This window comes from Bison bison, unplaced genomic scaffold (assembly GCF_000754665.1).
Source record: "Bison bison bison isolate TAMUID 2011002044 unplaced genomic scaffold, Bison_UMD1.0 scf7180017864456, whole genome shotgun sequence".
Lineage (NCBI taxonomy): Eukaryota > Metazoa > Chordata > Mammalia > Artiodactyla > Bovidae > Bison > Bison bison.
The window spans coordinates 27434298-27461886 of record NW_011495018.1 but is presented as its reverse complement, the minus strand read 5'-3'; the positions used below and the strand labels follow the sequence as shown (position 1 = coordinate 27461886).

At 42.2% G+C, this 27589-nt stretch overlaps 1 protein-coding gene across 1 annotated transcript in view; it reads left to right on the top strand.

Moving 5' to 3' along the window:
• Positions 1-27589, top strand: part of CNNM2 (cyclin and CBS domain divalent metal cation transport mediator 2) — a gene marked incomplete at its 5' end in the record, with an annotated part of 182471 nt that overhangs the window by 122152 nt on the left and 32730 nt on the right. The window contains one exon of the mRNA XM_010859598.1: positions 26814-26957. Coding sequence (XP_010857900.1) covers positions 26814-26957 — 144 coding nt within the window. The remainder of the gene's footprint in view (positions 1-26813; positions 26958-27589) is intronic.

The following is a 27589-nucleotide window of genomic DNA, read 5'->3' as shown; positions in this document are numbered from 1 at the left end:
CTTCATCATAGTTTCCATCAGATCAGATCAGTCGCTCAGTCATGTCCGACTCTTTGAGACCCCATGAATCACAGCACGCCAGGCCTCCCTGTCCATCACCAACTCCCGGAGTTCACTCAGACTCACGTCCATTGAGTCAGTGATGCCATCCAGCCATCTCATCCTCTGTCGTCCCCTTCTCCTCCTGCCCCCAGTCCCTCCCAGCATCAGAGTCTTTTCCAATGAGTCAGTTCTTCGAATGAGGTGGCCAAAGTACTGGAGTTTCAGCTTGAGCATCAGTCCTTCCAAAGAAATCTCAGGGCTGATATCCTTCAGAATGGACTGGTTGGATCTCCTTGCAGTCCAAGGGACTCTCAAGAGTCTTCTCCAGCACCACAGTTCAAAAGCATCAATTCTTCGGCGCTCAGCCTTCTTCACAGTCCAACTCTCACTTCCATACATGACCACAGGAAAAACCATAGCCTTGACTAGACAGACCTTTGTTGGCAAAGTAATGTCTCTGCTTTTGAATATGCTATCTAGGTTGGTCATAACTTTCCTTCCAAGGAGTAAGCGTCTTTTAATTTCATGGCTGCAGTCACCATCTGCAGTGATTCTGGAGCCCAGAAAAATAAAGTCTGACACTGTTTCCACTGTTTCCCCATCTATTTGCCATGAAGTGATGGGACCGGATGCCATGATCTTCGTTTTCTGAATGTTGAGCTTTAAGCCAACTTTTCCACTCTCCACTTTCACTTTCATCATGAGGCTTTTGAGTTCCTCTTCACTTTCTGCCATAAGGGTGGTGTCATCTGCATATCTGAGGTTATTGATATTTCTCCTGGTAATCTTGATTCCAGCTTGTGTTTCTTCCAGTCCAGCATTTCTCATGATGTAGTCTGCATATAAGTTAAATAAACAGGGTGATGATATACAGCCTTGATGTACTCCTTTTCCTATTTGGAACCAGTCTGTTGTTTCCATAGAAACAGCAATTTCTTTTTATTATCATCCGTTTCTATAACATTTAATTTGTAGCATCAAGCGCAGATGGTATAACTAGGTTTGAAAACAAAACTAACCAATTCTTGATAAACATTCTACTTAATATATGGGAGTAGATTATGCAGAGTACTGGATAGTAGTTTTACTAGCCAAAAGCTTCCAGTGTCCTATAGACCTCAGTCAGTGTGTTCCACAGGGAGAATGAACATGTCAGTTAATCAGCACACTGTCACATGGATGTCCCTTGAGAGAGTCTACCATGTTATAATCTTTACTTGTCTTTTACACTAGATTTCTAGCTCCTTGACAGTGAAGACTAGTCTTATTTTCATGTGTTTATTTTAACCCTAAAGCTTAGTCCAGCAGGTAATGAGTGCACGATAAAAATATTTGTCGAATGAATCCTTAACCAGCGCCAGAGGAGACCACATTGACCTCAAGTCAACGCTGATCTTAAATATAGTAACCTTCACAGTGTTTTGCAAACGTCAGGCTTGGCATGGTCGTTGTGTATAATTTATTCTTTCACTGGCTTTTCCTCTTCACATTCCCTCAGTCTTTGAGTCTTTCTCTGCTCTGTGCCAGCTTCCATTTATGGTGTACGGCAGGCTACCTGTGTTCATTTTCATTCCAGTTTCCTGATCAAGATGCAAAAATGTGTAACAATTCTGCTTCTATGGCGTTATACACAAAGAGATGAGATTCGTAGGAGAATACAAAGTAGTTCCTTAGTTCTCTGTTCTAGGGCTTAACCAATCCCAGGAACTGAAGTCTTCTGTTTCTTCACAGAGGAAATATGACAAAGGCAATGGCTGTACAAGCTTCCTTCATGGGCCGCCCTCCCCACTGCCCCATCCAGTAAGCGGGAGCAACCACTTCTAGAGGTGAGAGGGGATGGAGGACGATCTCCACAATCCATTTGAATCCACTCAGAGGCAAAGTTTTGGTTTTGAGAAACAGAGTGAACAATATGTGGAGTTGCTGTGCTGAAGAACTTTAAAACAAGGCTGCCTAGGACTGAATGCTCACAGGATGTTAATTATGCTTTTTCATAGAAGCCCATAGCCTCTATTTTAAAAGCAGCAGCTTGTAGCTGAATTTTCCCAATGATTCCAAGATCTTGCTTCTATAGATACTAAACGTATTATACATATTCCTTTGAGATGATTATTAGGTTTCAGAACCAACAGAAAGTTCATCAAGAATATACTCATTGTCGTTTATTGCATTACTTGCTATGTGCCAGGCCCTGTGTTAAATTCTGAACTTCTTCAGTTTTCATAGGAAGCCTAGGATTTATCTCTGTTTCACAGATGATTAAAGTCAGAGGCCAAGAGAGGGTAAATGACTTGTCTTTGGTCATACAGCTAAGTGTGTAGCAGAACCAGAGTGTTCAAACCCAGATTTGTCTAATTTTAGTTTAAGCCCTTAGTCATCACTGACAGTATTCTCTGGGGTCCCAGCACACATATTTGAGCTCTAAAACTGACTTTTTTGGTGAGGGATTAGTGGCGATGGATGACCTAGATTTTCTGAATGTTGTCAGGAACCAAGGTGATGTTCTTTTCAGGCAGTTGTAGTACCTACTCCCAGAGAACTTAAGACAGGTTGTTGTCTTGACTGAGGGGCAGATACCTCAAAAGGTGTTTGAGGATTTTTACGTAAATGAATGATCGTTGACCTCTTTTGAACATTCATTCATTCATTTGGTAAGCTAAGTGCCTTTCTCTCTCTCTCTCTTATTTGACAAACCATCATGTTTCAAAATTTGGAGTCTCAGTTTCCAGGCTGAATTCATGTTGTGTGTTTAAGAAGACAATGAAAATTCTTTGAAGATATTCTCAAACTCAACAGGAAGGAGCACAGGGTTTGATTTGTACTTGTTTTTCAAGCTGGCTTCAACTGGGGACAAACTCTATTGTAACTTTTCTCGAAGTTGGTGCCAATAGGAGCTGAAATAATAAAATCAGTACAATTAAATTAAATAGGAAACGAGAGTCTTCTATGTCCCAGGCCTTGGATTAGGTAACAATAGTTGGTCACTCTTCTGGGAAATCGTTGCTAAAATTACAATCAACCGGCAGTCACTGATTGGCCCCATTTACTGTATTGTGTCCCAGGAAGAAAAACAATCTCTTCTTATAACACGAGCTTGCAAGGATGATACTGTTCCCCCGCCCCAATCTTCATCTTCCTTCTTATTTTCTTATGATTAATTTGAGCCATGTATTCCGCATTTATTGACAGTGCTATATACCTAGTACCGTGCTAGCCTCCGAGACTTTAGATATAAAAGAGAGCGCTTGCCTTCAAGAATCTCACAGTCTAGTAGAGAAGGGAGCAAATCATAACACAGGATAAGAAGTCTCTGATGGAACTAATGAAGGCTCTGTGGAAGTGCAGAGACAGGACATCAAACCCAACTGGCATAGGTGACGTGACGAAGACTTCCAGGATGAGGGATACTTGGGTTGCATCCTTGAGGAGAATAAGAACAAAGGGGAGGAGGGTGTTCTTGCCAGTTGTTGTTCGGTCACTAAGTTGTGCCCAACTCTTTGTGACCCCATGGACTGCAGCACATCACGCTCCCCTGTCCTTCACTGTTTCCCAGAGTTTGCTCAAACCCATGTCCATTGGGTCGGTGATGCCATCCAGCCATCTCATCCTCTGGCATCCCCTTCTCCTCCTACCCTCAATCTTTCCCAGCATCAGGGTCTTTTCTAACAAGTCAGCTCTTCCCATCAGGTGGCCAAAGTATTGGAGCTTCACCTGTCCTTCCAGTGAATATTCAGGGGTGATTTCCTTTAGGATTGACTTGTTTGATCTCCTTGCTGTCCAAGGGACTCTCGGGAGTCTTGTCCAACACCACAGTTTGAAAGCATCAATTCTTCGGTGCTCAGCCATCTTTATGGGCCAACTCTCGCATCCGTACATGACTACTGGAAAAACTATAACTTTGACTATATGGACTTTTGTCAGCAAAGTGATGTCTCTGCTTTTTAATATGCTGTCTAGGTTCTTGGCAGAAGAAACTGTAAAATAGCATGTCTAGTTTGGAGAGTGGCAGAATGTGTTCTAACATTGAATGGCCAAAGAAATAGGAGATGAGACTAAAGAAAGAGCTAGGGATCATGTCATGATAGCTTTGTAGGTCATACTGAAGCATTTAGATTATCCCAAGTGAAGGCAATGGCACCCCACCTCAGTACTCTTGCCTGGAAAATCCCATGGACGGAGGAGCCTGGTAGGCTGCAGTCCATGGGGTTGCTAAGAGTCGGACACGACTGAGCGACTTCACTTTGACTTTTCACTTTCATGCATTGGAGAAGGAAATGGCAACCCACTCCAGTGTTCTTGCCTGGAGAATCCCAGAGACGGGGGAGCCAGGAGGCTGCCGTCTATGGGGTCGCACAGAATCAGACATGACTGAAGCGACTTAGCAGCAATGGGAAGCTATTAGAGAGTTTTAAGCAGTAGTATAACATGTTCAGATTTGCTTTTTAGAAAGATTACTATGGCATCAGGGAGATGGGGAGATTACAGTAAAATTAGAAAGAGAAGTTAGAAGGTTGTTACAGTTCAGAACAGAAATATTGAGGACCTGTAACTAAAAGTGAGCTGATGATAGGAATGGAGAATATGGGGCAGATCCAATGGCTATTAGATCCAATAGATATTTAGGAGGTGGTCTTCAGTTTACAGCTTGACACAGTGTTTGGTGACCAGTTTGTCATAGCAGGGTCACCTGCTATGAAACTAGAGAAAAAGGAGGAATCTAAGATGACTCCCACAATTCCACACATGATACATACTGGTACCATTAGTCAGCAAGAGGAGTAAAAGTGGAGGAACAGGTTTGGTAGAAAAAATGATAGTGTGGGGCGTGTTGAGCCTTGAGATGCTCATGGGACAAGTGAAGAGGACCAGGTTGGCAGTTGGAATATTTTTATGCCTGAAGTTTAGGAGAGAAGATTAGACTGGGGATGGTGGTAGGGCATAGATTTGATCCTTTTCAGTCTTTGTGTTCTGTCTACTTTTGTTACACTTACTTGATTAGTACATAGTGAAGGTAGATTTACCATAAAGCTAATTAAACGTATATGCTTCTCATATGCACAGGCTTCAGGAAGGGCTCTAGCAAATGTGTTTACATAGTCATGTGTTTTTGTGAAATTTGAAAAATCCAGATATTACTGCAGTTGGTCTAAAATCCTCTCTCGGCATTTTTAATTACCCTCTTTCACTCTTTCTATCTCTGGTAATGTTGGAATGTCGCGGGTGTTTTTTGGATTCTAGCTGTGGAGAAGCTGAGCCTGAAATGCATTTAATTTGGGTTTGCAGGCACTTCAGTGTGTAGTTATTGCTGGCCATCCCAATGTAGGAATGACTTTGAGAAGTTCTCCTGCACTGTGCCAGCTCACCTGGTATTGTGATACAAAGCTGCATAACCAGCTTTGTAACTATATTGAGATATGAATGTATCTTTACACCTCTGGCACTGGAATCATGGAAATAGAAGAGGATGAAATGTACAAAGCCAGAAACTGATTAGTAGAAAAACTTCTGATGAAGTTATAGCCTGCACATCTGCCTGATACAAAGGCTTGCATGCTGGGAGGTGTATTTGGAATGGGATCCCAGGGTGCAGGAGTTCAGAACAAGGGAAGTGAAATGGGAAGAAAGGATGTGATAGTCTGTTGGCTTTTGACTACAGGTAGCAGGTGTTCTGTCCTACCTGGGACTTATAAAGGAGCATTGTGAGATGCTCTCAGGACTGTGCTTGAGTACAGAGGGGGACGTATTCTCCCATGGGCATGAATTCCTTCTCTGTACAGAAGTCCCAAAGCAGAGGTGAGAGACGCAATGAGCTATGCTGTGAGCTGTATATGAGGTGACGTCTGCTTGTACTGGGCTGCCCCAGTGGCTCAGTGGTAAAGAATGCCCCTGCCAATGCAGAGGCCACAGGTTCCATCCCTGAGTCAGAAAGATCCCCTGGAGAAGGAAATGGCAATCCACTCCAGTATTCTTGCCTGGGAAATCCCATGGACAGAGGAGCGTTGGCAGGCTACAGTCCACTGGATCACAAAAGAGTCCAACACGACCTCGCACCTGAAAACTGCTTGCACTGGTTACATGGGTGTGAAACCAGTCTGAGCCTGTGTGGAACTGGTCACTGTGGCAGTGGAAGGGATGGAAGGGGTAAGCAGTGGGCCAAGAGGATTTTGAAGTGATGCTTAAGAGCCATCTAACGTTGACAGAGGATTCTGTTCTCATTCATTCATGGTCAAACTTTCTCTGTTGTTAGAATTACATATGCTAATACAGGGCATGTCGTTATAAATCTCCATTCTGTTTTACTTCTTGATGACAATCACACAAAATAGACTTTATCAGAATTTCTACTTGTAGAACTCAACCTTGTTGTGGCTATTAAAAATTTCCCCCAACGTGCTACTGTGAACTAGTTCCCTTGCAGGACATTTGGTCCTGTCCAAAATGTCCTGAGCATTTTTGGACCATGACACGTGATTTGGGACAAGACTGAATTTCAAGGGAATCTCATAGACATTTTGGATAAGACTAAGTATCCACTAACCAACTATTCCTTGCCAGAATTTTCCTATACATATATAATTTATACAAATAAGATTATACTATGTAAAATAGTCCTGTTTTTTCCTGTTTTTATTTTCCTTTATTTTGGGTAACTTTTCTTTAACAGTTAAGTAGACCTATTTAATCTTGTTTAATGACTGCGTAGTAGTCCATTATATGGATTTATGAGAATTTATTTAATCAGGGTTGGTTCTCTGTTGTTGGATGTTTTTCCTTATAGAAATACAAAAACTTCTTTTATCTCTGATGTATTTTTAAGAGATACTTGGTGGGGAAGATAGATAATGGAAATGGTGAGAGGAATTGTGAAAGAATTTTAGAAAAGGTTTGGTTTTTAAAGTCATCTAGTTTTATCTCTTTGCTGTGATGATGATGAATCACCAAGAAAAATACGCAGTATTTTTGCCCCCTTTTGTATTTTTTTAAGTTTATTGTTTGCACAAAATTTGCAGATGAGCTTAATGGCACTGGATGAGAATTTGAACTCGACTTTTCATTTTTCCTTGCAACATCAGGACTCAGTGATATTTTGACAGTTTTGCTAGGCCTTTTCCTTCATATCGTGATTATTAATGATATGATAATACATAATTAGCAAATTTATAATAGCAATTCCATTTCCTCATTACAATTCGAGGTCATCAGAAAGGACTTCTGAAAAGAGGAGACTTGAATAAGAAAAGGGGATAAGGTTTTTCTGAATAAAACCAGCCTTTAGTTTTCCCTTTAAGCAGGTTTTAAAAGAAGTGATGACTCCACCTCTCTCCTTAAAATGCCTGCTTCTAAGGCAAATGTATGAGGTAGTTGGGTCTGTAGTATTTTTTAGCACATCATCTGGACTTAGGTAATTTTTATTCACTGTATCACAAAAGAACCATGTTTTTATGTCTTTTATATAACTACTGATCTTGCCTCCTTATGTTGTAAAAGTCATCCAAGAAATTAGTTCAGTCAATATTGAGAGTTCTGCACTGCAGCACAAAGTTCTGAATGTTGCTGATCCAAAGACTAAGTCACAAGGAAGAGAAGAATTAAAGCACCGATAGTTGGTCTTACCTTAGCAACGGAAATATATTTCTGGTTTTTGAATCTCCTGTTATTGGATATGTTGGGCAATTACTCATCTTTTGGGCTGTTAACTCACTAACACAGTCATTCCTCATTTATCATCCTTAGGAAAGCTACAAGTCTGAAGGAAACGACAGAAATAGACTCATTGATTCTAAAATAAGCCCCTTGGTTCTATAGAAGAACTGCTTATCTCTTGGGAAAGACGGGAAGGTTCCCATCATCTCATCCCGAAAGCCATCCTTTGTCTTAGCCACGTTTTCCATTGCTGATCACTTACTAGGAAAACATTCCAGTGAGTGTGCAGTGAGTGGTACAGACCACCAAAAAAGATGAAGTGGAGATGCCCGGCATGCCTCACTATTTATAAGAAAATATTTCCCCTAAAGATGGGAAAGTCCAAGTCTTTAAATACTCTGGGAGAGGAGAATAATGGAAAAAACTCTACAGTTTCTGTTCTGTTGGTTCATAAGATTTTTCTCACAAATCATTTGGACGGGCCTTTAAGCAAGTCACAGAGTAACCGAAATCTTATATTAATTGCCCCACTTTGGGTTTCTGGCTAATGTATCTGGCAGCAAGACTGAAGAACAAGCAAAAGAGAGCGAACAGCTGATGGTGGTGTGGGAATGCAAGGCCATCCATTATTTGTGGCCTGGAACCCTAAGTTAGGTGGGAGAACCACAGGGCTCTCCTTAATAGGGCAGTCCACGCAGATGATTTGAAACAAATGATTTGGCTTTTTTTTTTTAATGTATGTGTTTTTAATTGAAGGATAATTGCATTACAGTATTGTTTTCATAATGATTTGGTTTCTTGTCTTTTGAATACAACTTCAGTTTAAGTTAATATTTTGTTTCTAGTGGTTACTTCACTTGCTATTCTACCAGGAAGTTCATTCAGCAAATCTCTCTGGCGTTTAGTATATATATACGTACATATTATCTTCCTAGATAATTAGTCATTCATTGTCTTGGGTTTGGGAAATACAATTTAGTCTATAATCCTAGTTTTCTTTTGGTATCTGCTTTCTAAATCCTTTGGTGGGTCCTGAGTAGGTCGATCATGGTTCAACAGGCAGAACCAGTAGAAGACAGACACCCACATGCGTTAAGGAATTTCTTGTAAGGAGCAGGCTTATGGAATTGTGGAGGCTGTCTAAGAAAGTCTAGAGTTGGTAGGGCAGGCTGTCAGGAAGGGAGGATCCCAGCAGGTGGAAACCCCACGGGCACGGTCTGCAGCGGCTTTCAGCAGGTGGAAGGTCATCTCTCCCTCAGAAAGCCTTCGCCCTGCTTCTAAGGCTGTCAGCACATTGAGTCAGTCCCATCGAGGACGGCAACCCTTAAAGAGACTTTGACTGCATCTGCAAAATCCCTTCACATCAGCTCCTGGATTCATGTTTAAGTGAATTGTTGAGGGCAGTTACCTAGCCAAATGGACACAGCAAAAATCCATCCCATTCAGAGAAGCCAGAGGAGCTGCCTGAGAAATAACTGCCACACAGGTGCTTCTGCAGCATTCATGAAATCAGGGCTGGTGTCCGCTGCTCTCTACAAGCAGTCCTCTCTGAGCACCCACAGCTGTAGCACTGCCTGCCAAGTACCTCCACCATCGGGAGCCTGGTTAGTTAATCTTGTCGACACCAAACCCCACTCTTGAATTTTCAAAAGTTGCACATAAAACAGGGTTTTGTTGACTGAAAAATGTTTCCCTACTGATTGCTATTTTGTGAGTTTTTAAATATTTGTTTAAACTTAAAAGCTAAAGCTCAAGAGCCAACTGCCAGTAGAAAACCAAGCACTGACTTTATCAGAGAAGCTATTAAAATGATCTCTTCTGGGGAGTGGGAAGAGCAGTGAATGAGGCCCTGAAAGGACAACGCGGGGTCCTGGTGCTGATAGAAATGCTCTGTATGTGTATCAGGGTCAGTGTCCTGGTCATAATGTTGTGCTGCCACACAGCTTGGCTTCACAAGATATTCTTGGTGGCGGAAACTGATGGGCAAGAGTGTATGTGGTGTCCTGGGTGAAAACACATGAGATCTTTCACTGCTGTATAAGAATGCACAGTTATTTCAAACTAAAATTCTAATTGAAAAATCATCCATTCTAGAGACCTCGCATGTGGTCTGGTGGCTAAGACCCCACATTCCTAATGCAGGGAACCCGGGTTTGACCCCTAGTCAGGAGAACTGGGTCCTATGTGCCACAACCAAGACTTGGCACAGCCAAAAATAAATTAAAAAAAAAAAAACCCATTTTATAAAGCAATCCTTTTATAATATGATTAATTATTTTTTAATCCATTTTTTAAAAATAGTCATGTTTTCTTCAGGAGGTAATCATCTATATATCTTAGTCCTATGCTTGAATAAATTACATATGGCTCAGTGGTAAAGAATCTGCCTGCCAGTGCATAAGTGGGTATGATCTCTGGGTTGGGAAGATCCCCTGGAGAAGGAAATGGCAATCTACTCCAGTATTCTTGCCTGAAAAACCCCATGGACAGAGGAGCTTGGTGGGCTACAGCCCATGGGGTCGAGAAGGAGTTGGACATGACTTGGCAACCGAACAATAACAAACTTAAAGTGTAAATCAAGAGGAAACATTGGAAATGTGCAGGAGGGAGGTAGTTGTGGGACAAATACCATCTTAGCCCAGAAAGTTGTATAGATTGAAAATAAAACTGTTTGAAGGATTTAGGTAAATGTGTGGATTCACTCATTTAGTGAATATTTGTGTGCCTCTCTGCCAGGCAACTATCTATAGTTTTCATGTATTTCAGAAACTTTTCTAGATGTAGATATTGATGTCCTTGATGGCAGCCACACCTTCCCCAAATCTCAACTGATACAGCTATCAAAATCTGAGAATCATGTGGATTGGAATTTCTCAGTGTATATTTCTGATCCAACTATATCAGATTTTTGTGGAGAAGTGAAATTCCATCAGTCAAAAATAATTCAATAGTAACTTATAAAGATAACTACAAATGTAATTCATGGATTGTCTTAAAAGATATTTTCTACTTGAAATGTCTTTCAGGTATTTCTATTTTAGGGATATAGAATAGGAAACTACAGTTAAGAAATGGGAAGGTGGGGACCAAACTCAGTTTAAATGTTAAGAAACAGGTATTTATAGCAAACAGAAAGAAGGCTCAGACAATCAGGTAACCTCCAGGGACCAGCATTGGGGCGGTTGTTGTTCTTTAGTCGCTAAGTCGTGTCCAACTCGTGACTTTTGTAAGATTCATAACTTACAACTTACGTAGGACATGACTTACATGTCCGACTCACGTAGCCTAGCAGACTCTTGTCCATGGGATTTCTTAGGCAGGAATACTGGAGTGGGCTGCCATTTCCTTCTCCAGGGGATCTTCCCAACCCAGAGATGGAACTCATATCTCCTGCCTTGGCAGGCCGATTCTTTACCACTGAACCACCAAGAAAGCCCTTATCATTGGGCCAGGCCCTGGTAACAGGCCTAAGTGATCTGACTCCTGGGGGCTCCGTGCGCTCTGCCCAGGACTCTCTGGTCACCTTTAGTGAAGGTGTAGGCTTTGCTTTTTTTTTTTTTTATAAGTGCCTTAGAGGCTGAGCACCTCAGCAAGTGATTGCCATCTTTCTTTCAGAGTTTGGCCTATGAACAGCAGGATCTGTTCCCTGAAAGCTGTTATAATCTAAGTTAGTAGATAAATTTAGGGTTCTACCCAGGAAACAGCCCGATTAAGAAATACTGTCTGCATCAAATCAACTCCTGCCCTCACCCCCATAAATTCAAGTGTTTAGGAAACCATGATTCCATATTTCACCCCAGTCAGCTCCTGGCAGACGTGACCTAACTGGGAGTGAGATTGTCGGGGGTGGAGGGACCCCAACACACCTGCGGTGGAGAAGCTGTCCTGCTAGGGAGAGCTCAGCCAGCCGCTTAACTGGGTGGATACTGGAATTTTTAAAAGTAGTTGAACTTTTGGTGAAAGGGAGCTTTTGTCTCCTGGAATAGCAACAGTTATCATCACTTAAAACCAGTGATTTCTATATACAGCAAGTGCTTCTATATATATATTCCTGTATTATTTATATAGGACTATTTTAAGATCTGTGTCACATTTTTTCTGGTGTATTTTACGGTGGGAAAATTCAGTTGGAAAAAATGCACTTAGCTCTGGTGGGGATGGTAAGGTAAAGTAAGACTTTAAAAAGAAATGAAGTTTTGGGGTTTTTTTCTTCATTTTGTCTTTAAAGAGGACAGAACTAGCAAGGTAGTAGCTCCCTAAGTGAAATTGTGTTGCTTCTTTCTCCTTAAACAAATCTTACCATTTTACTCATGTTATAATAATAGATCGGTCACCGTATAAGTCAGTAGAAGGTCTACAAGGCATGTGTAAGAATTCATCCATGCATTCATTATGAAAATCTGTGAGAAATTAGCTGTTTAATATAGCTTGTAATTCAGGGTTTCTTTTTCTTTTGATTTTGTGCTGGTTGAGGGAGATGGGTAGGATAAGGACGTATCTACTGTTAAGACCAATATGAGTGTGGCAGCCTGGATGGGAGGGGAGTTTGGGGGAGAATGGATACATGTATATGTTTGGCTGAGTTGCTTTGCTGGGCATCTGAAACTACCCATAGCATTGTTAATTGGCTGCACTCCAATATAAAATAAAAAGTTTTTTTAAAAAATGTACTCCGGGTGTAGAGACACAGGTGTTCCCACAGCCCAGGTGTGGCTTTGGCGGGAGTGAGGTGCGGCTGTGATATGACACAGCATGGCCCAGGTCGGGGCAGTCCCGGGGGGTTGTGCGTGCAGGGGTTGGCCCACTGTGATCTTTGGTCCCCTCCCCTGAGGAGAGAGAGATTCCTTGCTACTTGTTCTGTGGGATGAATAAAACCATGGAGGTTACGGTTGGAGAAAATCAAGTCATTTGATCGGCTGGGGAAGAAGAACATGAGAGGAGTATGTGTGCTTAGTCACTCAGTCGTGTCCGACTCTGCAACCCCATGGACTGTAGCCCGCCAGGCTCTTCTGTCCATGGGATTCTCCAGGCAAGAACACTAGAGTGGGCTGCCATGCCCTCCTCCAGAGGATCTTCCCAACCCAGGGGTCGAATCCAGGTCTCCCACACTGCAGGTGGACTCTTTACCATCTGAGCCACCAGGGAAGCCCTAAGAGGCGTATGTTGGAGACCAAAAGAGGGAAAGACAGGGCAGTTGAGGACCAGGTTCTTGATGGCCTTTGAACCCTACTCGAAGCCATTTTCTTTTAAATTCAGTCATTGAAGGGAAGTGAGCACTTTTGAGTTGTAGAATGATAGGGTTTAGTAAGTATTACCTTTGTGTCTTGGTGGGGGGGGTGGTGGGGGGTGTTAGGTATTGTGCTAGATTTGGTGGGGCCTGTGGATGAAGAATGATACAAAGATGAGGAACACAGAGGTCCCTGTCATCTAGGCGTTGCTGATGATCTCCTAGCCTTGTGGTGAGTAAGGTGTGAGTTGGTTGAGGAGGTGCTCAGGTGAGGAGGCACAGAACCAAAGGCTTGCTTTCCATTTCAGAGATTTGAAGGCCTCTGTCCTGCTCACCCTGGCCCAGGTTTCTCTTCTGGCTCAACGTCTCTAGCCTCCATTTCCTCCTCATGTGCCATAGTTTATACATCTTACAAGATCTTGGTAGTTCTCTTCTCAGTTTGCCTCATAAAATAAGAGACCCAAACATGAACACAGTATTCTGCATAGGCTAACCGTAGTAGGAGCATTGCTTTCCTTGTTCTGAGAGTGTATTGGCACTCAGTCACCAGGTAATAATATGTTCCTGGACCACCAGGACATCTATTCTGGGGAGACCTGCCGTTAACAAAGAGAAGGGGTTCTGGGAAGGAGGTCCTAGTGAAGAGGACACAAGTGGGCCTGTGTTCCCCCTGGAAACCTGCCTAAGTCTGCTCACCTTCCTTAGCGACTTCTCCTATCACCTTCTGTTCCCCATTCCTGCTCCCGCCTCCTGCCTCATACACCCTGAGGTCCACTGTTAGGCCCTGACCCCTTTAGTCCTTTGTGGGTGGTAGTTCTTTAAGTACTTGTTGAACTGTGCATCTTATACATTTTATTGTTCAGTTCAGTTCAGTGGCTCAGTCGTGTCCGACTCTTTGTGACCCCATGGACTGCAGCACACCAGGCCTCCCTGTCCATCACCAACTCCTGGAGTGTACTCAAATTCATGTCCATTGAGTTGGTGATGCCATCCAAACATCTCATCCTCTGTCGTCCCCTTCTCCTCCCTCCTTCAGTCTTTCCCAGCATCAGAGTCTTTTCCAATGAGTCAGTTCTTCTCATCAGCTGGCCAGAGTATTGGAGTTTCAGATTCAGCATCAGTCCTTCCAATGAATATTCAAGACAGATTTCCCACTGGTTGGATCTCCTTGCAGTCCAAGGACCTCTCAAGAGTCTTCTCCAACACCACAGTTCAAAAGCATCAATTCTTCAGCGCTCAACTTTCTTCATAGTCCAACTCTCACGTCTATATGTGACTACTCTATTCATATAGCTTTGATTAGATGAGACTTTGTTGGCAAAGTAATGTCTCTGCTTTTTAATATGCTGTCTAGGTTGGTCATAACTTTTCTTCCAAGGAGCAAGTGTCTTAATTTCATGGCTGCAGTCACCATCTGCAGTGATTTTGGAGCCCCAAAAAAATAAAGTCTGTCACTCTTTCCCCATCTATTTGCCATGAAGTGATGGGACCGGATGCCATGATCTTCGTTTTCTGAATGTTGAGTTTTAAGCCAACTTTTTCACTCTCTTTCACTTTCATCCAGAGGTTCTTTAGTTCTTCGCTTTCTGCCATAAGGGTGGTGTCATCTGCATATCTGAGGTTATTGATATTTCTCCCAGCAGTCTTAATTCTAGCTTGTGCTTCATCTAGTCCAGCATTTCTCATGATGTACTCTGCATATAAGTTAAATAAGCAGGGTGACAATATATAGCCTTGACATACTCCTTTTCCTATTTGGAACCAGTCTGTTGTTCCATGTCCAGTTCTGTTGCTTCTTGACCTGCATACAGTTTTCTCAGGAGGCAGGTAAGGTGCTCTGGTATTCCCATCTCTTTAAGAATTTCCCACAGTTTGTTGGTGATCCACACAGTCAAAGGCTTTGGTGTAGTCAATAAAGCAGAAGTAGATGTTTTTCTGGAACTCTCTTGCTTTTTCAGTGATCCAATGGATGTTGGCAATTTGATCTCTGATTTCTCTACCTTTTCTAAAACCAGCTTGAACATCTGGAAGTTCATGGTTCATATACTGTTGAAGCCTGGCTTGGAGAATTTTGAGTGTTACTTTGCTATCATGTGAGATAAGTGCAATTGTGCAGTTTTGTGCATTCTTTGGCATTGCCTTTCTTTGGGATTGAAAACTGACCTTTTCTAGTCCTGTGGCCACTGCTGAGTTTTCCAAATTTGGGGGCGTATGACTGCAGCACTTTCATAGCATCATCTTTTAGGATTTGAAATAGCTCAACTGGAATTCCATCACCTCCACTAGCTTTGTTCATAGTGATGCTTCCTAAGGCCCACTTGACTTCACATTCCAGGATGTCTGGCTCTAGGTGAGTGATCACACCATCGTGATTATCTGGGTCATGAATATCTCTTTTGTATAATTCTTCTGTGTATTCTTGCCACCTTTTCTTTATATCTTCTGCTTCTGTTAGGTCCATACCATTTCTGTCATTTATTGTGCCCATCTTTGCATGAAATGTTCCCTTGGTATCTCTGATTTTCCTGAAGCAATCTCTAGTCTTTTCCATTCTATTGTTTTCCTCTATTTCTTTGCACTGATCACTGAGGAAGGCTTTGTTATCTCTCCTTGCTATTCTTTGGAACTCTGCATTCAAATGGGTATATCTTTCCTTTTCTCTTTTGCCTTTCCCTTCTCTTCTTTTCACAGCTATTTGCAAGGCCTCCTCAGACAACCGTTTTGCCTTTTTGCATTTCTTTTTCTTGGGAATGGTCTTGATCACTGCCCCCTGTACAATGTCATGAACCTCTGTCTATAGTTCTTCAGGCACTCTATCAGATCTAATTCCTTGAATCTATTTCTCACTTCCACTGTATAATCATAAGGGATTTAATTTAGGTCATACCTGAATAGTCTAGTGATTTTCCCTACTTTCTTCAATTTAAGTCTGAATGTGGCAATAAGGAGTTCATGATCTGAGCCACAGTCAGCTCCCGGTCTTGTTTTTGCTGACTGTATAGAGCTTCTCCATCTTTGGCTGCAGAGAATATAATCAATCTGATTTCAGTATTGAACATCTGGTGATGTCCATGTGTAGAGTCTCCTCTTGTGTTGTTGGAAGAGGGTGTTTGCTATGACCAGTGCATTCTCTTGGCAAAACTCTGTTAGCCTTTGCCCTGCTTCATTTTGTACTCCAAGGCCAAATTTGCCTGTTACTCCAGGTATCTCTTGACTTCCTACTTTTGCATTCCAGTCCCCTATAATGAAAAGGACATCTTTTTTTGGGTATTAGTTCTAGAAGGTCTTCTAGGTCTTCATAGAGCTGTTCAACTTCAGCTTCTTCAGCATTACTCGTCAGGGCATAGACTTGGATTGCTGTGATATTGAATGGTTTGCCTTGGAAACAAACAGAGATCATTTTGTCGTTTTTGAGATTGCATCCAAGGACTGCATTTTGGACTCTTGTTGACTGTGATGGCTACTCCATTTCTTCTAAGGGATTCTTGCCCACAGTAGTAGATATAATGGTCATCGGGGTTAAATTCACCCATTCCAGTCCATTTTAGTTCTCTGATTCCTAAAATGTTGATGTTCACTCTTGCCATCTCTAGTTTGACCACTTCCAATTTTCCTTGATCCATGGACCTAACATTCCAGGTTCCTATGCAATATCGCTCTTTACAGCATCGGATTTTACTTCCATCACTAGTCGCATCCACAACTGGGTGGTGTTTTTGCTTTGGCTCCGTCTCTTCATTTTTTCCGGAGTTATTTCTCCACTGATCTCCAGTAGTATACTGGGGAGTTCCTCTTTCAGTGTCCTATCTTTTTGCTTTTTCATACTGTTCATGGGGTTCTCAAGGCAAGAATACTGAAGTGGTTTGCCATTCCCTTCTCCAGTGGACCACGTTTTGTCAGAACTCTCCACCGTGACCTGTCCATCTTGTGTGGCCCTACGCGGCATGGCTCATAGTTTCTTTGAGTTAGACAAGGCTGTGGTCAGTGTGATCAGATAGGTTAGTTTTCTGTGATTGTGGTTTTCATTCTGTCTGCCCTCTAATGGAGAAGGATAAGAGGCTTATAGAAGCTTCCTGATGGGAGAGACTGACTGAGAGGGAAACTGGGTCTTGTTCTGAGGGTCGGGGCCATGCTCAGCAAATCTGTAATCCAATTTTCTATTGATGGATGGGGCTGTGTTCCCTCCCTGTCATTTGACCTGAGGCCAAACTACGGTGGAGATAATGAAGATAATGACCTCCTTCAAAAGGTCCCGTACACACACTGCTGCACTCGGTGCCCCTACATGTTATTGTAAGTAGGTTTATATTCATTCACTCTTCATTCAAAAAGAAAGAAGAAAAGATCTGGAGAAAAGAGGCAAAGGTGATTCAGAGTTTTAAGGCTGGGTGATTGGAGCTCCAATGGCCCTATTGCCAGAGGTGGCACTTAGAAGAGGGAGGTGTTACTAAGGAAGGACAAAGACTGCCTAAAGATACAGGTCTTTGCTCTCAGGCGAAGGCGCCCTGGCAGAAGCAGGCCAGTGTGTTTGTTCTTGTTAGAAGAAGGATGTTGTGGGAATCGCATGGATCGCACACTGAGATGGTGAGCCTTGGATTCTTCATCTGTGACCTTTCTTATCTTGAGCATCTTTTGTTCCCAAAGTCACCTTTCATGATCTTTTGGCCACATTTGATACGTTGGCCACTCTTCTGCTTCTTGAAGTAGTTTTTTAAAAATTTGGCTTCCAAACACCAATCTCTCTCTTCTCTGCTCATGCCACCAGCCCCTCCTTCTCAGTCTCCATTTTGACAGTTATCTCCACCTCCTGCCCTGGGCTCAGGCTGCACACACCACCTCTCTTGGTGATCTCCACTGGTGTCTGGCTTCACTAGCCTTTCTTCTCTGGGAGTTCTCACTCTTCATCTGTAACCCCCATGGCTCACACTCTGTTGAATTCTGCACTTAGGTATGTAACTGCCGGTTTGATATTTCCGCTGCTAAGTCGCTTCAGTCGTGTCCGACTCTGTGCGACCCCATAGACGGCAGCCCACCAGGCTCCCCCGTCCCTTTGATTGTCATGCAAGAACACTGGAGTGGGTTGCCATTTCCTTCTCCAATGCATGAAAGTGAAAAGTGAAAGTGAAGTCGCTCAGTTGCGTCTGACTCTAGCGACCCCATGGACGATAGCCTACCAGGCTCCTCCGTCCATGGGATTTTCCAGGCAAAAGTACTGGAGTGGGGTGCCATTGCCTTCTCCGGATATTTCCACTGGGAAGTCTAATAGGCATCTTGAACTTAACCTAACACTGAACTGATTTCTTCTTTCCAGGCGAGTACCTTCCACAGTCCTCTTCTATAAATGGCAACTCCGTCCTTCCCGTTGCTCAGGCCCCCAAATCCTATAGTCAGCCCTGGTTTGTCTCCTCCTTTCCCGCCTACATTCAGTCGATCAGCAAAACCTGTTGACTCTAATCTAAAATATAAACCCAGATTCTAAGTACTTCCCACCCCCTCCATTGTTGCCATCTGGTCCAGGCCACCATCCTTGTCACTGAGATCACTGAAATAACTTTTGTTTTTTTCAAATTTTGATCGGAGTATAGTTGCTTTGCAATGTTGTGTTTCTGCTCTACAGCAAGGTGAATCAGCTATACATACACGTATCAGTTCAGTTCAGTTGCTCAGTCCTGTCTGACACTTTGTGACCCTATGGACTACAGCATGCCAGGCTTCCTTGTCCATCACCAACTCCCAGAACTTGCTTAAACTCATGTCCATCGAGTCGGTGATGTCATCCAACCGTCTCATCTTCTGTCTGCTCCTCCTCCTTCCTTCAGTCTTTGCCAGCATCAGAGTCTTTTCCAATGAGTAAAAGTTCTTTGTATCAAGTGGCCAGAGTATTGGAGCTTCAGCTTCAGCATCAGCCCTTCCAGTGAATATTCAGGACCAATTTCCTTTAGGATTGACTGGTTGGATCTCCTTGCAGTCCAAGGGACTCTCAAGAATTTTCTCCAACACCACGGTTCAGAAGTGTCAGTTCTCCAGTGCTCAGCTTTCTTTCGGGTCCGACTCTCACATCCATACATGACTACTGGAAAAACCATATCTTTGACTATATGGACTTTGTTGACAAAGTAATGTCTCTGCTTTTTAATATGCTGTCTAAATTGGTCATAGCTTTTCTTCCAAGGAGCAAATGTCTTTTAATTTCATGGCTGCGGTGATTTTGGAGCCCCAAATCACTGAAAATAAAGAAAATAAAGTCTGTCTGAAAATAAAGTTTCCGTTGTTACCCCATCTATTTGCCATGAAGTGATGGGACCAGATGCCATGATCTTAGTTTTTTGGATGTTGAGTTTTAGGCCAGCTTTTTCACTCTCCTCTTTCATTGTCATCAAGAGGCTCTTGAGTTCTTCTTCGCTTTCTGCCATAAGGGTGGTTTCATCTGCATATCTGAGATTATTGATATTTCTCTCAGCAATCTTGATTCCAACTACTTTTTGAATTTCCTTCCCATTTAGGTCACCACAGAGCACTGAGTAAAGTTCCCTGTGGTATACAGTAGGTTCTCATTAGTTAGCTATTTTATACACACGATCCCTGGGTCTGGAAAATCCATTGACAGAAGAGCCTGGTGGGCTACAGTCCATGGGGTCGCAGAGTCAGATAGGACTGAGCAACTGCACACACGGCGTGCGCGCACACACAGACACACACACACACTTCAGTAAAAGCTAAGGTCTTGGTGATGGAGATGTGATCTGCACTACCCCCATCCCCAACTACCCTGGCCTCCCCCCCAACCCCCATCTCATCTTTGTTTTTTTCTCTCCTGCTTACTCTGCTCCAGCCACACTGCTTGCTTTCCCTCAAGCACGCCAGGCCTCTCCTCTCCAGGGCTCCGTCGTTCCCTCCACCTGAAACATCTTCCCCAACCCCTTACTTACTTCATTTGGCTCCTTAACGCCTTCCAGCATTGTTCAACTGTCCCCTTACTAGGGAGGCCCTTCCCTGGCCAGCCTAAGCTAAATAATTTGGCCTCTGCTTTTTTGTTCTGCACTGCACATTTTATACAGTCTGACATGCATTTATACTGTTTCCCTGAGTGTTTGTCTCCCCTGCTAGAATGTTCCTTGAAAGCCAGAGCTTTGTTTTGTGCCCTGAGGTATAAGCCTGGCATATATAGTAGACATCAGTACATATTTACTGAGTGAATGAATGAGTTTGTGACTATAGTTCATGACACTTACATAGCATTGTACCTTATGGATTATACATTATGTTCAAAAACGTTAGATCATTGGTCAGTGTGTTCAATTTTTGTACATCAGACTAAATCTAACTAATGCTACTTAAAGTGTATTGACTTCCTTGACGGCCTATACGCAAACTGGTTTCCTTGGGAGATCTTAAGTATGGCCTTCAAATCTATCCTCCATCTTGTTTTATTTTAGTGAAGGGGGACCTGACTTCTAACTTACAGAGCATTTCTTTATTTTATCACTGGTTTCATTCTTAGGAACTTTATTGATTCCTACTTGTTGAATTATTATAATTCTTATGTTAGGTAAACTGGGAAATGTTTAAAAACAGAGGCATATCAAATGCCTCCTTTGCCCTAATGCCCTTGTTTATGGGGGGGCTACAACACTGCATGGGCTTCCCTGGTAGCCAAGTGGTAAAGAATCCACCTGTGGTGTAAGAGACACAGAAGATGGGGTTTCGATCCCTGGGTCAGGAAGATCCTATGGAGGAGGACATGGCAGCCCACTCCAGCATTCTTGAGGGGAGAATTCCATGGACAGAGGAGCCAGGTGGGGTACAGTCCATGGGGTCGCAGAGTTGGACATGACTGAAGCAACTTATGGCACCCCACTCCAGCACTCTTGCCTGGAAAATCCCATGGATGGAGGAGCCTGGTGGGCCGCAGTCCATGGGGTCGCTAAGAGTCGGACACGACTGAGCGACTTCACTTTCACTTTTCACTTTCATGCATTGGAGAAGGAAATGGCAACCCACTCCAGTGTTCTTGCCTGGAGAATCCCAGGGACGGAGGAGCCTGGTGGGCTGCCGTCTATGGGGTCGCACAGAGTCGGACACGACTGAAGCGACTTAGCAGCAGCAGCAGAAGCAACTTAGCATGCACGCATGACGCTGCACAACTCCTACAATTGTGGGACACAGCAGCCATGGCAGACGTAAAATGTTTGGCTTTAGTTTCTCATCGTTGAATCTTCTGTTTGTTTTCTTCCTGCTGTTCAAAACAAGTGGCGTTTTAAGACCCTGTCTGCTTTGTGCTCACATTGTTCGGTCGTTTGGACTACTGCTTGTCGCTTGTTATTAGCTCAGCTGTGTCAAGTTTTTCCTGATTCCATTCTACTTCATCTGCTCACTTGGCTTTTTTCCTTAGGTGTTTCAGATACTCTGCCTACTGTTCCATTTCACTTGATTGACATCAAACTTGTATGAGAGCAAATGAGTCCATATTTTCATCAGGCGGTTACGGTACCCTTTGTCAGCCTAATCATTACCTAGTTAATTATCCCTATCAAAATACAAATGGTATCTGTCATTCAGAATCTGAGCCTAGCATTGTGGTAAGGTTAAAAGATTCGAGCGTGGCAACCGACAACAATTCTGAGCCGATTCTCCAGAGAGATGATGCAGTACTTTGATTTGGGGAGCAGTGGAAGCAGGCGGAGGCAGAAATTTGATCCTAATTTTATTGCATATAGATGATTTTACTTAGCCTACCTCACAGTGAAGACGTGTTATTATAATTTCATCTGTGTAAGTGCCCTGTTTTGAACACATAGCAGTTAAAATCTAGGTGATTATTTCACAGTGAACTTAACAATTCTGAATTTGACTGGAAATGTGTTTATGGAGCCCTATACTCTGAAGAGAGGCCTGCATAGATTCTCCTAGGTCTGACTTAAGTATTCCATTAGTCATCTAGGACCAGACTAGTCGAGAGGCTGTAGGTATAAGTTTCAGGACAGTTTGAAATGACATGAATACTGCAAGACCCCTTATAGCTAGCCACAAAGGGCTGTCTCCAAGCCCTAATTGTACCAGCAATGTCTGCTTTATTCTATATATAATTAATCAAGTTTATATAATCTAGCTATATTAAAAAGCTTTAGTGCTATTTCATGCCTGTAATCGCATATTGTGCTGATTGCTGTGTTTTTATTCTTCTCTTTGGAAGTTAAGAATCCATCAGTTCATAATCTTTTCCAGTTTTTGGTTTATAAATATCTTTTATTAGTTTCCCCAAAATTGCTTTGCTGCTTTCAATCCTGGCTTAATCCCTCCAACGCTCAGGTTAAGAATGATGTTATTTGAGCTCAGTTCTTTAAATTTCTGTTTTGATAAGTTTATATTTTCCCTTTGATGGTTCCATTGATGAGGCCAAAGGCTGAACTCCCTGCAGTGAATGGTTAAGTAGGGGAAGAGGTACCTTATATTGCTGTCTTCCAAAAGCATGATTAGAGAAGAGGGATATCTTTTTTTTTTTTTTTTTTTGGTACTGCTTACTGGGAAGAAGGTTAGAAAACAAGACTTCTCACCAGGAATTCCAAAGCTAAAAATATGTGACTCTGGGGCAGATGAAGAAGTTTCAACACTGGAGGTGGGGGTGTGAAAGGGAACACTGAGCTAGGAAGGAAACCTAATTTTCCATCTAAGAAGCCTAGCTTACATGAATAATTTCTAGAGTAAGGCCTTTTCCAGTCAGATCTGTTGGTGCTGTCGAGCTGGTATTTCAAGTATGTCCATCTGCATTTAAACGAATTGCTCCAAGACAATCTGATTATGCGGTAGTTACTTTGGTGAGAATAGCGCCTCAGTGGAATGGAAACTTCATTTTGAGTCTAATATTAGACCTTGCTTTGGAAAATTCCTTTTAAATGATCACAAGCTGGGAATAGCAAAAGAATTTAACTTTCGACAGACAGCATTCACCAAGAATTTTTAACTGCTTATGTTTGGGTCCTTGGGAAAGCAGATGGGAGAAACTGACCTAACCAAACTGACTAGACTGGAATTGACTTGACCTGATGCGGTGTTTATATATCTGTTGCTGATAAGTTTCCCTTGTAGTCTCATTTGCTCAAAATATTTTCATTCTTTGAGTGTGAGCACGCTAAGGATGCAGATTGTTAGGATGCCTAGTTGTCTTAACAATCTTAACTTCTCAGTCTCCAGACAGCGTTGCCTGCAAAGGGGTCTGAGGCAGAGCAGAAAGGGCAGATGAACCCACAGACCCAAAGCCAGCCTCTGAGTAAGTAGGTGCTGGGAACTTCATCAGAACTGGTCTTCAGGAAATTTTTAGTTTGGCTGGTTGTGTCTGAGCAAACTCACCCAGTTTGAAGTAAAGTTTATTTAAATGACGTGCCCTCACTCCCACCGCCTCCAAAAAAACCTCACCCTGTCACTTAAAAATATAATTATATTGGGTAGGGGGAGGCTCAAGAGGGGGAAGATATATGAATACGTATAGCTGATTCATGTTGTCCTGCAGCAGAAATTAACATTGTAAAACAGTTATGCTCCAATTAAAGAAAATAATATAATGTTAAAATGATCATGAAGTTTCCAGATATCATGTCTCCTTGGCTTAGCTTAAGGATACGTTTCAGCTGCCCTCATGGCTTGGTTTAGGAAAACCAATGATTGGTGTATGAGATAAATTTAATGTTTTTAAAAGATCTTTCTGAAATTGAGATGCATCCTTTTTTAATTTTCAAATTTTTAATTGGAGGACAATTGCTTTACAATATTGTGTTGGTTTCTGCCATACCTCACCATGAATCAGCCATAGATATACACGTGTCCCCTCTCTCTTAAACTCCCTCCGCCCTCCCACCCCTCTAGGTTGTCACAGAGCACCTGATTTGAGTTCTCTGCGTCATAGAGCAAATTTCACTGGCTATCTATTTTACATATGGTAATTTATCTTTCTGTCACAGTGCACATTTAATGTAGTAGACTTTTTCTTTCTGACTAAGCTGGTAATAGTTGATAGTGCCTTAGAATTGAGGAAGAATATTGATAAATTAATATAAGCTACCATTTATTGATTGCCCAGTTGATCCCAGTTCCTGCCTTTGCTAGGTACATTATCCCTGATTCTAATGATAATCCTGCATGGCAGCAGTTATCATGAGCCTGGGTTTAGAGGAGAGGAGACTGAGGCTCAGAAAAGTTACATAGGCCTTGGTCCTGATCACACAGCTGGTGGTAGCTAAAGCGGTGATACTAGAGTTCGCATCCAGAAGTGGTCGGTTTCACAGCATGTGTTCTTATAGGATATCTTTTTGATGTTTACTATATTTGAAATTAAACCTGAGGAATTTTAAACATTTACTTATTTTTAAGGGACAACCATGAATCCATTAAGTGGTAACGTAGCATTTTTAGTAAAAATAACTTTTTCCAAAACTTGAATAGTAGAGAGAGTAGTGGTTGCCTTTCTGTGTATTGTTTATTATCAAGCTAAATGGAGGGCAGCTAGATCCTCTCTTCTGTATTCAGTCTGTGCTATACACTGTTTTTATTGAGGCGTGTGAAGAAACTCTGTCCTCACACAGATATGTATTGGAAAAGGGAGGGGTATTTTAATAACCTTTATGAATATTTGGATGTTCTTTGATAATAACCCCAACCCCCCCAAGTGATCGCTTCTTTAAGGTTAGTTGCAGTGTAGCATCTGAAACTATGCCAGTGGACTTGTGGTGCCCTGTTCCATTAAGATCTTTTGGTCTGGAATCTTCCTTACAAAAGAATTCTGAGTAATGTGTGTAGCTATTCCCTGACTCCAACAAGTAGAGCTTAATTCCTGCCACTCGCCCTCCCTGGGGGTAGGGCTAGACCAAATGACTTGCTTCCAAAGAGTAGAATGAGGACAAAGGGAAAATGGGTAACTTCTGCGGTGGAGAAGCCTGAGGATCACTGCCCTGGCCACACAGTGACCGTGGACGTCGCCTGTGATGATGTGAGCCCTGATGTCCTGTAACGAAAAAACTCACAACCCCAGTCTATTGTGAGAAAAACATCGGAAAAGTATGTCCAAATCAGAAGATATTCTGCAGAGTACCTGACCAGAACTCCTTGATTGTCAAGCTCGTGAAAAACAAGGGCAGACTGGGAAACCGTCATAGACCAGAGGAAACTGGGAAGACACGACAGCTAAGTGCAGTGTGGTCCTCAAGATTGGACACTTGAACAGAAAGAGGACATTAATGGAAAAACTGGTGAAATCCAAATAAAATCTAGAATGTCCTTACTGTTACCATATCAGTGTCAACTTCTAGTTTTGATGGATATATCATGGTAAAGTAAGGTGTTAATAGTGGAAGGGGGAAGTTGAGTAGAGGGTATACAAGAACTCTGTCACTTTTCTGTAAATCTAAAATTACTGCAAAATAAAAGGTTTTTAAAAATCCACTGTTATGCATTGCATTTTGAATAACTCGTTTACCCATGCATGATTTGGTAACATCATGGCCATGGTCATTTGGAGAATACTGGTTCACAGAGTTAGGCAGATCTTTGAACTGTTGACACATTTTATTGTTCAGTACTTTACAAATCACATTTGTTAATAGCGCCACCTGTCTCCATCAGGTAAGTCTTCACTGAGAAGCTTTCAAGTTTCACAGTGGTGGATCCAAGTTTCCAGAAATCCTAATTTTCCCTTGAAAACTCAGATGTTCTGTTTCGCAATGAACACTGCTGTTGTTTTCCTGAATGTAATAGGCTCATCGTGTTCATTTTCAAGAAAATGTCTGCCAAATATCCAAGTCTAAATAACCATAGCTTGGTAGTTATTCTTTAAAATGTTTGGTGAAAAAATTGATCCAACTTGCAACTCAGTTTGCATGAGTCCTTTTCCTCAAAACAACTATCATACTTCAGAATGCAACAGAAATGTTTTATGGTACTTTTCAATTTGTCATGTACAATATTGAAAGACAAGTCCCAGGAATCAAGATTTAATTAAGCTGATTACTTCTACTGTGTCATCAAGGATATTTTTTTCCCTCTGGAAAAGAATTATTTTTACAATTTTTAATTGAAATACAGTTGATTTACAGTGTTCTGTTAATTCCAGGTGTATAGCAAAGTGATTCAGTTTTATATACTTTTAAAAATTCTCTTCCATTGTAGGTTCTCACAAGATATTGAGTATAGTTCCCTGTACTATAGGGAACATTTTATGAAGTTCTATACAGTAGGTCCATGATGGCTATAGATTTTATCCATAGTAATTTGTATGTTTTAATCCCAAACTCCTAATTTAAAGGATACTTGAACAGATTTTCCCCATTTTACTGTGTGTGTGTGTGTGTGTGTGTGTGTGTTGGAGAAGACAGTGACCACTAGTAGTGACCTACTACTACCGCTGCCTTGACTTGTGCTGAGGCACTTTTATACCATTGGTGCAAATACCAACACAGTAGAAAACTCCAGGAACATTTTAGTAATCTAAATGAAAAGGATTTGGCCTTTCTGACTTTCCTAAAATGGTCCTGGGTACCCCTAGGGGTCCACAGACCATACCTTGAGAGCTGCTGTCCTCAGGTAAAGCAGCAGTTGCTAAATGGTCACAAAAGAACAGCTGACATAACCAAGACCAACTCCATTAAGAAGCACATGGCGCCATGGTGGTGCCCGGGGTGTAGATGATGATGCTGTTTTGGCTTAACTGGTCTTACTTTTGATGGCCCATGAAGCTTTGCCATTTGTTTGTGGACAAACATTTCTAAACCATTTTTAAATGCTGAAAGGTAGACTTTGATAATCTGGTATCTGTGTTTGCTGCTGTTTTTAACATAATCCTTTATAAGATTTCATTCAGGAAATTGAGAAAATCACCTCTGAAAATTACCTCTTTGCTTTCTTTTCTTTAAAGGTAAATCTCACCTGGCTATTGTACAGCGAGTAAACAATGAGGGAGAGGGGGATCCATTTTATGAAGTTCTGGGAATTGTCACATTAGAGGATGTGATTGAAGAAATCATCAAATCTGAGATTCTAGATGAAACAGATTTATACAGTGAGTACCGTCGCCTGAGTATAACTTTGCAAAACCTTTGCTTTTATTTGCCATGTTTGTGAGTCATCTGACATCTCTCCAGCTGTTGTCTGTCTATTTCTAATAACACACAGTGTGTGTAGGCTGGGTACCACCTACAAATATACACCAGTCTTTCCACCGCAGAGGAAGAAGAGTGCAGGTCCTGTAATATCAACTGGCCATGGTTTTTTATTTTTGAAAAGCCAACTGCTTCTGAGCTGGGCATTATTTGCCCTGAACAGAGAACTCCATTCTCGGCTTTCATTTTACACAGTTAGGCAAATTGTTTCAGTTAAGTTTCTGCCTCTACTTAAAGTCATAATTCAAATGCTTAAAAACTGAAAAGGGTTTGTGGATAGCAACTGTTGAAATTTCCTCGTTCTAGTACCCATGGGTCGGGATAGAGGTGAATTTTGCAGGCGTAGTTTTGCTGGGTAGTGTTGTCACTGCGGAGTATATAGCAAGAGCAGGACAGGTTAGGGTACACAGTCAAAGCATGTCTTTCTCGTTCTGTTTCTCTGCCTTCTGGGAGGTGGGCTTGGATTGGGGACGGTGGGTATCCACACCTGTTTGCCCAGGAGTAGGGTTGGTCCTGGGGCTTCCCAGGGGGG